We start from the raw sequence: 13375 nt of genomic DNA, 5'->3' as shown, positions 1-13375 counted from the left end.
CGTTTGCCCAGTTAGTGCGGTTCGATTGGCATATGTGAACAGGGCAATCGCGCTCTGTCAAAGTAATCGCTCCGAGATTGCTTGAATGAGGTGGTCTCGGCTCGATTGAAACGAACCCTGGAGCGGTTCGATTGCAGTGAGAAAGCGGTTATATCACAGTGTTTTATGGATATGTAATAGGCTTACGGCTATATGAAGAGAGAATTATGAGTATGGCGGGAAGTTTCGCGAGTCTCCAGATGCCTGCAAACGAGTGATGATCTCCCGGTAATCTTGCGTCTCCTTCCCGGTCCTCAAATAGGCTACGTCGCGCACCCTCACCCCTCCCCACCGCGTCTCTCCTCAGACACGTCACGCGCACGCACCCTGTCAATCACCATCAAACCACCACCTCTCCTGACAGCTGAGCGGGACGCTGCAAAATAAACCCTGACACTCTGACCAATGTAAGGAGAGTTTACTCGCACGTGACTTGTTTTAGTTCTTTTGGTCCGATTAGAAACTTTGCAATGTGAAAGCGAACCGCTCCAAGAGCAAAGAGCAACAATGTAACAATTGTAATCTCTGTTTCGGAACAGCTGAATCGATTCACAGGTGTGAAAGCACCCTAAGCCAAAGGAAAATGAATGAATAAAAACATCCCATGCTTATTATATAAAGGTGTGTGTTCAGTCTAATAAAACCAGCCTGTTCTCAAGAGAAAATGTAAGTATTTTACGTTTTGCCAGTTTAGTGGCTAATTCGTGCGAATTCGTTGAGTCGTACGAAATTGTACGATTTTAAAAAGGAGGCGTGGCACCTAACCTCACCCCTAAACCCAACCGTCATTAGGGGATGAGCAAATCGTACTAAACTGTACGAATTAGAACGTACGATTTCATACGAATTAGCCACTAAATCAAAAAGTTACGAATTGTCGTGAGATTGCGTTGAATAAAACACACAACATATTAAAGCATCTTTGGTGTTTCCCTATTTTCAATAAAGCACACCAGAAATCAAGGGTCACACACACACTCAGTCTCACTAGTTAAAATTTCTCAGCATTTGGAATAGTCTTCCAAATATTTGGGATAGTGCACGTACATAAGTCAGCAACTTATATAACACTGTTCTACTGGTTTTGGGGTATTTTAATGAAATCTCGGACATAATGTGTCTTTAACAACCACGCAGCACCCCTGTCAGCTCTGAGCAGGGTTTAATCCTCTACTGCAGTAAAATGCTGAGCAGACAGAAGACGACCAAAGAGAGATTATACGAGACGGAGGTATTCAGACACACTCCGTTTCCATGGCAACACAAACACACCTGGGAGGAGATGAAATCAGACGGGCTTTAGATAACTGAGCTCCTAGACTAGCTCTACATCTGCTGCACTGCTATGAACCTGTATATACAGGGTGGGTACACCTTATTAAAACGGGAATAGTTGGTGATACTAGCGTCCTGTTTGTGGCACATTAGTATATTTGAGAGGGCAAACTTTTCAAGATGGGTGGTGACCGTGGTGGCCATTTTGTAGTCGGCCATCTTGGATCCAACTTTTGTTTTTTCAATAGGAAGAGGGTCATTTGACACATCAAATTTATTGGGAATTTCACACAGAAAAAACAATGGTGGTTTTAACGTAACTTTATTCTTTCATTAGTTATTTACAAGTTTCTGACCACTTATAAAAAGTGTTCAATGTGCTGCCCATTGTGTTGGATTGTCAACGCAACCCTCTTCTCCCACTCATCACAAACTGATAGCAACACCGCAGGAGAAATGCCAGCAAAGGCTTCCAGTATTCGTAGTTTCAGGTGCTGCACATCTTGTAAAAACTGCCAAACAGGGTACGGCTAAAGTTACTTACATCCTAACAGATATAAACCTGTCCCTATCCATGTGGTTCTAAGCTAACTAACATAAGTCAGGATGTCCTGTATATTTATTGACTTTTCCAGTACATGACCTCCCTTTACCTATTTTTGGCATTATTGTTTTTTTAAATAACTGTCCGACGAAGGCTTTAATGGCAAGCGGAGTCCTCAGCCGTCAGATGTCACTTCACAGCAAAAGGCGCTAATCCTGTCACGTCTGTGTTTTTGAGGCTGTTTGGTCACTTCACATATAATATATACTCGGATGTAAAGCTGATCGCTCAAACCACTTCAGAAGGTGATCTGGGATGCACTCCAGATAAAACTGGACAGATCTAATCATTTTTTAGACAATTAATATAAATAAGATACATGATGACCTGGAGAAAATCTGCCCTGCGCCTGAAACACCTGTAGGTGCACATTTACAGCTAAAATTCTATTACAACATGTTTACTATAAGCATAAAACATGTTCTAACTTTTCAGGCCTGTAGCCAGGGGGCTTCAGGTGGTTCGGAAGACCCACTCCTCATTGACAAAGGTCCAGAATTTGTCCCATACATGAGCTCATTTGTCCTATTTTGACTGCTATGCCATCATAAATAATAAAAATAAACCTTTGAAAAAGACCAAACGGAATCCTCTGTCGGCTGTTGCTTGGGTGGGACTATAATCTGATGTAAGAGAAGTCTTCTTTCACTAAGGTATTGTTTTTAAACAGAGAAAATATTTTACAGGTAACTTTTATTCTAAATCTTTAACCTTATTTCTGAAATAAAAATGAGCAATAAAAAAGTGTGAAGCACCAGAAGCGGACCATATTAAATTAATTTGAATATATTTTGGCTATTGTTGATATCGTTTTTTATACTTTTTTTTTTTTTTACCAAAGAGGCTAAATAAATTCTGAAGAATTCATTATTATTTTATGATTATCATAATAATAATAATAATAATAATAATAATAATAATAATAATAATAATAATAATAATACCAATAACAATAATAATAATAATAATAATAATAATAATAATAATAATGATAATAATTATAATAATAATACCAATAACAATAATAATAATAATAATAATAATGATAATAATAATAATAATAATAATAATAATAATAATAATAATAATAATAATAATGATAATAATTATAATAATAATACCAATAATAATAATAATAATAATAATAATAATAATAATAATAATTATTATTATTATTATTATTATAATTATTATCATTATTATTATTATTATTATTATTATTATCATTATCATTATAATAATAATAATAATAATAATAATAATAATTATTATTATTATTATTATTATTATTATTATTATTATTATTATTATTATTATTATTATTATTATTATTATGTTTAAATTATAATTTTTTTGGCCAGTTTATTTTTTGTTTTAATAAATGACAGTAGGCCATGTTTTTTTTTTTTTTTTTTACTTTACAACTTTAACATACTCTTATTTTTTTCTAATGATAAATGTGTTTAAAGGATGGCAGGATGTTGTTGTGAAAGTGTTCATCCTCTGTATGTGTTCTAATGAACTGATAACATTCATGACCCGTCTGCACACTCGGTCACCTTGGCAACTTGAGTCAGATCTCAGCACGTCTCCCAGACGGACAGCGGCGTACAAACAAACACTAATCAGCTGGTCAACCAAAACTAGTCAAGCAAGAAGAGGTCAAACCAGGCAGGGAATAAAATAAGATTGTCTGCCTAACGTCTGGCACTGACAAAACAGAGAAGATCAATGCATAAAAACAAATCACAATTATAGAATCAACCTTATGATATATCAAATGAAACTCAGTTCAGCATGGCAGGGAGAGACACTTTACAGAACAGGACATTTTCTTCTCAGTATTGATTTTAACTACATTTTCAAACCAACAGGGATTTATTGTGTTAGCGTAAAACTGAGCTTTGGTCCTGTGCATCCACAAGCTTTTCAAGAGATAGTGTTTTTGGTTATTAGCTTGGAAGATATGCTTAAAACACATAATGATTTCACTTTTCAATTCTTAATCGCACAGACTCTGAATGACCTGGGTGTGTTGTATAACAGTTATAATGTCAACTGAGGATGTTCTTAAAGAAACAGCTCACAAAAAAATCTAAATCACCATCATTTACTCACCCTCAAGCCTCAACTTTCTTCTTTTAGATAAACACAATCTGGGGTGCGTTTCCCAAACAACGACGTAACTCGCGGCTGAACGATCATACGATGCATCGTTTGGAAAAAGAACGATGTAGTGACGAGTGTTTCCCAAAACCCGTAGTTTCTCCGTCGCAGATCCATCGCTTGAACCACATTAGTTATAGCGTAAAACGTCCATAATGATGCTCTCAAAAGGGTGGAGTAACTACTTCTTTAGTGAAGAACCTTATCATTTCTTTATGCAAATTATATTGTTTTACAAGCACACGCATTTAAAATAAAATCCAATATTAGATTTGGTAAAAACATGCACTTTCTTTCCATATTAAGTGAAATAAATGTAAATGGCACATATAGACCCTGTGCTTTACTAAAATTATTGAGAAGTTGAACATTACGTATTCTCTTCTAAAACATAAAATCACTTACAAAACCTAACACTATTGTAATATCATATAAATCATATAAATAAATAAATAATGAGGCTATTTATTATAAAAATGAAATTTAGTATTTATTATTTATTAGGAAATGTTTTAAATCTTACTTTAATAATAATATTAATGATGATGATGATGATGAATATTATTTTTAAGTAGAATATTGTTTATTTATTTTTTTTTGGTGAACGTTTCATTATCGCAGAGTTTGCAGATGTTCACTTTGTATTGTATTGTACTTGTATTTGTTTGTTTAAATTCTACATATATAATACTTTTTTTTTCAGTGTACTTGGGATGTTAAGAAATATCGTCAAAATGAAGATTAACCAGCAAATCAGCCTGGAACCACAGATAAAATCCCCCCTAATCCTTCAAATAAAATACACCACAAAAAGAGATCATTTTAAATTGCCTAAAAACTATTAAATAAATGAACAATTTGCAGTATTATGAAAATTCTGTTAAGTCAACTTAACAGTTTCAAGTATAACAGATGAACTCACTTTGTGAAGTTTATTCATAAGCTAATTTCGAGAGGATCACGTGCTTATGATTTATCACGGCCGGTCCCGTATTTGCTAATCACTATCTTCCAATCACATGAGCCCTAAGCTACTATAAACAACCACAGTTTTTAGCTCATTTTATCTTCGTTTGGAAGAAACCCCCCTCCTCCCCTATTCTCCTCCTTTACCTCTGATCGGGCGGCACGGCGGCCCAGTGGTTAGCACTGCGAGCCCCACAGCAAGAACACTGCCAGCCTTGGTCCCTTAGGGCCGGTGGGTGTTTCTGTGAGGAGTTTGTATGTTCTCCCCGTGTCCGCGTGGGTTTTCTCCGGGTTCTCCGGTTTCCTCCCATCATCCAAAGACATTTAATATGTATAGCAATCAAGCATTTGTCTAACCCCTCTGTTCCCTTAGCTACCGCAGTCGGGGAGTTCTGAGATCCACCGAGCTCAGGCTCCCCTCTCGCTCTGCCAATGGAAGGAAGCCCCAGGCTCGAGGATCCCTTGAGCTCGGGGCTCTCTCCCGGGACAGCATGCCAAACAAGCTTTTATAAATCATCAGCTGAGTGTGAACTCTTGAAAAGTAACTAAACACTGTTAATCATTTTTTCACGCTACATTTAATCTGAAGAAACCACATCCACTACAGACATGTTTTTTAAATTCATCCAAGCAGAACACACTCAATGTATAAGTGTTTTTTTTTTTTTTTTGAAAATAACATAAATGACTGATATATTGACATCACCTCCTCCACCCCCCCCCCCTTTTCTCCTATTTTTATTATTTATTTATTTATTTATTTATTTATTTATTTATTTATTTATTTATTTATTTATTTATTTATTAATTTATTAATTAATTTATTTTTATTATTTTTTTTACTATTATTAATTTATTTACTCCTTTTTATTTAATATTGTTGCTGTTATTTTTGTCATGCTATTTATCATTATTATTATAATTTATATATATATATATATATATATATATATATATATATATATATATATATATATATATATATATATATATATATATATATATATATATATATATATATATATAAATGTTTTATTGTTCTGGCAATTTAAAAGTGGAAAGTCTTTCACTATTTCTGTCATCTGCAGAAGTTAGATATAAATTGTTGAGAAGTGGAGTCAAATTCAAGGTGAAGTATACTTTCAGACCTGAGCTGCTGGATGCTGAACTTTCTCACATCTCAATGTTGGCAATGTTGCCCATCAAACTAAATTAAACAGCGCGGGTTAAGAGAGGGCAAGATAAAAGCTCAGCTGACGGCTTAAGCAAACACAACTCGTTTCCTCAGTCATTTCCTAGTTTTGTGTTCTCACATAAACACACACACACATGCGCATGCATTCAACACTATTGAAACAATGAGCTGTCCTTTATTCACAGCTGCAGCGAGCAGAAGGAAAGCTGCATTCGGAAACATCAGGTGTTGTGACACTGAAAACAGGCCCCTCGGGGGACACCGACACTCTGATGGGGGGACTGAAGATGCCACATATGGCTCCGAAATGAGACCCTCAGCTGATGGTGACATGATTGCTCTTTAGGGGGCCTCAGGCTGACAATGAATCAGGAGCAAGAATCATTTAGGTAATTTGACTCACTGGAGATTAAAAGCTCTTACACATAAAAGACATTCATGTGGCAAACATATATCATGGTATGTTTCTAGATGTGATAAATAATAATTAATATTTGTAATACACACTAGCCCCTTTCACACATACAGACCTTTCCAGAAAATTACCGGCAATTTTCCGGAAAGGTTGTATGTGTGAACAGGCCTTTTTTGAAAATACCGGTAAATTCGTTCTGGCTATTTTCCGGAAAGAGAAGTTGTAACATTACCGGTAATTTGCCGGAATGCTGCGCTGTGTGAATGCAGAAGGAAGATTACCGTAATAAGCGCGTCCACGTCTAGAACGGGCTGACGTGAGACGTCTGCTTTAGCCAATCACAACAGTCAGACGCATTCACGTGCACGCGGTTTATGAGAATAAAAGCCTTTGAATATTTTTTCCAGACACCTTTAGCTGCTAGATGTTAGTCAGATAATGTTTCTATGTTCCTTCTTAATGCTGTGTAAATAATTATCAATAAAATGTTTATGATAATCTGTTGTTTGTTTACCTTCAAGCTTTGCTTGTGCCCGTGAGCGCCCATAGCGCCAGCACACAAACATATCAAAGTGTTTCCCTATGTTTTCATTAGAGTTGTACTCAATACTGATCCATCCGAAGAGTTTGTGATGTAGTCAAATGTTTACAAACACAAGCGCAGCCGTTTAGAGGTCATTTCTGGTTAATGATGTCAGAATTTACCGGCATTTTGCGATGGATGTGTGAATGCTCTTTTCCGGAAAATTTCCGTAACGTCCTCGCCTGTGTGAACAGCGCTTTTTTGAATATACCGGTAAAGTCGTTCCGGAAATTTTCCAGATATTTACCGGTATCACTGTGTGAAAGGGGCTACTGTTAAAATACACATTTAGGTGTACATCAATATATACAGAAGTCTGTAAAATAACAGACTGGCAAGATTATTACAGGGATATTGTAGCATAATTGTCAGGTTCACCAGCGACCTAACCTCCATGGATCGCTGGAATACATGCGCAATCACCTACGCACTACAAAACCGCCACTTCTAGGTTCTGGACTAAAACTTCATAGATGCACTATTGTTCACTATAAGTGGCATTGCAACACGTTTATCCTGTCTTGTTTTTCCGTGTTTTGACCCTCGCCTAGTTTGTCTTTTTGTCCATGTCTGCCGCCTGCCTTCCGACCTCTCGTCTGTTACTCTGAAAACGTTTCTGGATTGCCTTCATAGATCTGTTGGCACCCGTGTTGACCATTGCTTGCCTGACATCTTTAATAAACCTGCATGTGGATGCGAACTCTGTTGTCTTTGTCACTCCTCGTGTTACAATGATATAAAACACCAACTAAGACAATATATTGCTGTAAATTCTTAAAAATGTCCATAAGTCCCTTTTTTCCCCACATTTTTCAAGGTTAAAATTTGTTGGAAGAAAGATCAAGGGCCCGTAATGCTATTCAAAAGCTAAAAATAAATAGGTAAAAATAAAAACATCAATCACAAAATACGGAAATCTGTTAATTTACAGATATTTTGTGCAGAGCAGTAATTGTTTTTTTATTGTTGCAATTGCAATTGCAAGATACAAACTCAATTTTGGCAAAATTATGAAGCGGAAAAAAAAAAGTCAGAGTTATGAGATAAAGGCAACAACTGTGTTTTTTTTATTTATATAAGTTAACCTGAGGTGGAAACATGTTAATAAAAACTAGTACGTCTGCCTCTAAAAACTAATTAAAACTAACTAAATTTAAAAAAACACAAAGTCAAAACAAAACTAAAACTAAAACTAATGAAAAATCCAAAACTATTATAACCTTTCTTTTTAGGAAAGCTCATGCTGCATTTGAAATGCTAGTTAAATTTCATCAGGTGTTTGACCATTAAATTTCCAATCCAGGGGTTTTAGATCAAATTTAGATATGTAGCAAATTATTATACTAACTAACTAACAAATATATATATAAAAATTAAAGAATAAATAAATAAATAAATAAATAAATAAATGCACAACTGCTCTGTATATTTAAAAAAAATAAAATAAATAAATAAATAAATAAATAAATAAATAAATATATATATATATATATATATATATATATATATATATATATATATATATATATATATATATATATATATATATATATATATATATATATATATATATATATATATATATATATATATATATATGCACTTTTTCCAGGATTAGTTGATGAACAGAACATGGAAAATAACATATTTTTGTACTCAACATAAACTTCTTTGTTGACACTTTTGATCGAATTAACATTCATGCTACCTCAAATAATCACTGACTTAAAAACACACTGTGGTCCCAAATATGTGAACATAAGTGCATTAAATAAAATAATTTAAATGAATATACTGTATGTATGTATGGGCAATTTAATCCACTGTTCAACCACTGATATGCCAGGGAATAAGCCAAAGAAAATTTAATTAAACAAATACGTATGTATACACACACACACGCATACACACAATTATAATAATAGCAGGACGAACAAGCAAAAAAGGCAGCAGCAACACTCACCCATTGGCGAGGTCATCATCATCATCATCGACTTCTACATCATCATCCTCCTCATCTTCGTCATCCTCAGCCTGGCTCTTGCCGGTCAGGTTGCCGTCACTGAGGTATGCTGATTTAAGTTGTGTCAGGTCATCATCAGTGGTGTCCAGGCTCTCGATGAGCTGAATGCGCTGCAGGTGGCCGATCTGCGCAGAGGCTCGGATGGGCAGTGAGTGGGCAGGAACCCCGGAGGACGGGGCGTCGCCAGCCTGCAGACGAGGGCTGGACTGGCCCTGGCGCCAGGAGAGAGGAGACGAGCGGTTGGACAAGCTGGAGATGCTGCGGGCGTTTGTCTCATCGCTGTCGTAGCACATGCTGCTCTCGATACAGCTGAAAGATAAGAGCAAAAGATGAAGCTACAAATCTTTGCAGCATAAATGACCAAACTGCCTGTTTTAAACTGCTGTATTATAGCTTTGTGCTGACAACGATGATGTTGTAGGAGCTACTGATGCTTAGTCAACAATTTACACAACACTGACAAGCATTAGAGCTGTTCACTTTTTAAGAAAAGAGGGTTAGAAGTGTTAAAAGTATGTGATAAATGTGAGAAAATAAAATTAAAAAGCCAGTTAGGTCAAAAATCTGCCTCTGTGCATTGTTGGTTATCACGACAGCTGCAATGGAACCTTGTTGTTTCCACACTGTACATCATTATATAATGACATCCAATGCTTTACTGTTACTTTAACTTAATTTAATAAGTTAATCATTTAATTTATATCTCAATTTATTAAGCTATGCAAAGTTTAATAATGTTTGTGGTCGATTTGGCTGATGTATCTGTAACGCCGGGGAGTGACACTACAACAGAAGGTAAGATCCACATGCAGGTTTATTCAAAGTCAGGCAAGCGATGGTCAACACAGGTGCAAACAGGTATATGGAGATAGTCCAGAATCACAGTCGAATACAGGCTAGAGGTCAGAAAGGCAGGCGGCAGGCAAAGACAAAGAGGCTAACAAGGCTAACGGTCGGTACACAAGATAACAAGACTGGGAAAACGCGTTGTAATGCTACTTAACAGTGAACAAGACTCAGCCCTGTGAATGAGTGTGTGCTGCTTAAATACTGTGTGAAATATCAGTCTGTGACAAGGTTCAGCTGGTGATTGTAATCAGGATAGATGAATGACCAGGCGTGCGTGTTTGGAAGAAGTGCATGTATGAAAATGTAGTCCTGGGATAAGCGGAAGTGAAGTTCATGATATAGTGGAAACCAGCGATCTCCGGAGAATGATCGCTGGTTATCGTAACAGTATCCAACATTTGGATCATAAAATCCAGGAGATCCGGGGGTATGAAGCGGGTATGAAGATAGTTGCGTGTTGGGTTCGGCGCACAAGGGGACTGTACCAAAAAGCTGAGCAGCCGGGGGGGTGATGGTGGAATGGTGGAATTCCGGGAGTTTTCCGGGAGACAACAATACGTGGGAGAGGCGGGAGATGGGTCTGAAATACAGGAGACTCCCGGGAAAAACGGGAGTGTTGGCAGGTATGATACCCAACCAGGCTCATTACTGATACGTACCTCTATATACATTTCTGGAGATTACAAAATATGCCCCAGGAGCTACGTTTTTTTGCAGTTTTGTTTTTGCTAATCCACCAGAGGCCGCAAGGTATGCTTTTTCAGACCTCAAATTTGTGTGCCATTCGCGCCTGCTTTTCTCATATAAATCCACCAGAGGCTCCTTTCGACTGACTGACTGACCAATCAATTCCTCCACCCACCCCCTTCCCTACACCCAACCATTTGTGTTTTAATAGCACGTATAGACCCGATTACCCCTCTTCTTTAAACCCAACAGACAGTGTTTTCAAAAGTATTACAGAAAAGAAAAGCCCTTGCGCCCGCCTGATTTTCACCAATTTATCAGATCTAAACAAGTTCCCACCCTGTTATTCACTTGTTTTTTTATTTTTTTGCCTTTTGTTTTACTTGCTTTCTGGAACCATTTTTATTATTTTTTTTGCCAGACTTGAATCGCGCAGTAAAGGTCTGCGCAGGACACATTTTTTAGTCCTGCTCCCACCCACTCCTTTGAGGTTTTATTCCGCACTCGATCGCTGTATATTCAGCATTTGTTCACGCGTTGCCCTCTTAGAATTTTCTACCCGACCATTACCGCTAAATTTAGATCTGGTTTCCAAAATCTCTCCACAATCTGTGTTTGCACTCGGTAAACAGCAGAGGGTGAACTGATGACCTACTCGGCCAATCACAATCGTTTCTGTTAAGCATGTGAACACAATGACAAGTCAGCACTGTTTTAAAAATGCCATCAACAGTGCCTTAAATGTTAGCGGGAAATTGACGTTTTTTCTTTTAATTTAGTATCGTGACGAGTCTAATATAGTGAAAGAATCTGTTCATTAACTTGAGTTTGATTAATGGCATCTAAAATGAGTGTTTGGGAAAGAAAACGTTAGCTAACTAGTCCCATTTTCCTTAACTTAGCTGAAAATGAGCTCTGATATCCCTTTTTATTTTCACCATTTATTCAGATCGGACCTTCGGGTCACTCCGAAGGTGGTGAAATTATACATTTGTGCCACTTTTTCAACACTGATAAGATATATAGCGAGTTACACAACATTCCTATGTAACTCCCAACGATACTTCCGGGTTTCTTCCCACTGCAGTCTCGATTTCGCTTTTAAAAATGGCGGTTGCCTGAAATCAGTCTATTATCTCCTTCTCATACTTCACAGCATGCAAAAGTAAAAAAAAATTTTTTATCTATTTATTATTATTTTTTTTGCATCTATGATGCTTACAAAAAAAACTCCCATACATCAGACTTCCCAGTAAACTAATCCTTTTTTAATGCAAGCTGAAGGACAGCGCATCGTCACTTTGCTCTCTTATGTTGGTAAAGCCTGCTCTGAGGACCGCTATGCAGAAGATGCATGCACAGACTATGTGGAAAAAAAAGATGTGCAGAAAGGCTCCATTTGAGTATTAGTAGACTGTCTGATTAACATCTGCTGATCCTTCAACAGACAATTATCTGAATATAAGAAACTTTGCAAGTACAAGTCAACTTATACTAACTCTAACCCTAACTCCAACCCTAACCCCAACCTAGCAGTCTACTTATAATCTAGTGAGAATTAGTTGCAAAACAACTTAAATTCAACAAACGGACCATCAAAATGAAATGTGACTGCACTTTGAATTAGCATTGTGTATGAAATGTGCTATAAAAATAAATATTAACCAAAATCTAAATGACTTAATGTATCTGACATGGCTTATTTCCTCAAGACACCCACCACCAGCAGGTGAGGTAGAAAGTTAATTTTGGACTTTAGCCTGGAATTAATGTGAGAACTCTTGAATTCCACTGAGAGCGCAGACAAACTCATTCGTCATTCAGGATATTACTGTCAGCTTATCACACGCTGCACGCATCACAAGACTCATCTCAGTCCTGCTTACCTCGTGGATGTGTTTTTTCCTGGTAACCGAGACATCAACTATGGGGAATCGAAAAGTAAAACATGTCTAAGGATGTCTCATTTCCGTCATACATGCCCTACATGCCACTCAAGCTTACTCCAGGAAGTGAGTCTCTTAAACACACACACACACACACACACAATGACCTCTGATTTTAATATAGAGGGTCACGGATGGTTTGGTGAAGCTGGAGGAACTGGCTGACCTTCTGCTGATTCAACCGCCGGGTTCCCCTCTGCACTAAAGCCCTCATCTGGATAAACTCATATCCTCCTCAGCTGTGCGCCTGCCCTGCAAATGATTTTAATGCTCTTATTTAGTTTCCAGGTGTCCAGGTTTGGTTTTAATACTTTTAAGACCAGCGGATGGATGGGGATTATTTCCCGCTGTCCTTGAGCTCAACTTTCAAACTATGAAAAGGCAGTGGGATGAAGTTTTTTTGTGCATTTAACGGAATTTTTGAGGTTTAGAGCAAGTTGTGTGTGACATAACGTCAGTTCTATCATCAGCAAAAACTGTGATGTTTGATAACTAATGCTCAATGCTCCTAACTGGAAGTTAATGCTCAATACAGAGAATATAACCAAGTTTTGATATAAACCTTTTTTGATCACCAGCTAATGTGTACTGGACTGACACAGTTTAAATGTACTAAAACTTCTATGT

At 36.9% G+C, this 13375-nt stretch overlaps 1 protein-coding gene across 16 annotated transcripts in view; it reads right to left on the bottom strand.

The window, feature by feature from the left end:
* The window catches only part of nav1a (neuron navigator 1a), a 270784-nt gene that overhangs the window by 143972 nt on the left and 113437 nt on the right, over window positions 1-13375 (bottom strand). For all 16 annotated transcript variants that reach the window (XR_012398958.1, XR_012398959.1, XR_012398963.1 and 13 more), the window contains one exon: window positions 9207-9575. Coding sequence is in view for 13 of the 16 variants with exons in the window: in XM_068216849.2 (XP_068072950.2) it covers window positions 9207-9575 (369 nt within the window). In the remaining 3 variants the exon portion in view is untranslated. The remainder of the gene's footprint in view (window positions 1-9206; window positions 9576-13375) is intronic.

The sequence above is a fragment of the Danio rerio genome, chromosome 23 (assembly GCF_049306965.1).
Source record: "Danio rerio strain Tuebingen ecotype United States chromosome 23, GRCz12tu, whole genome shotgun sequence".
Lineage (NCBI taxonomy): Eukaryota > Metazoa > Chordata > Actinopteri > Cypriniformes > Danionidae > Danio > Danio rerio.
The sequence above is the reverse complement of the archived record's forward strand: the minus strand, read 5'-3'. Positions and strand labels throughout refer to the sequence as shown.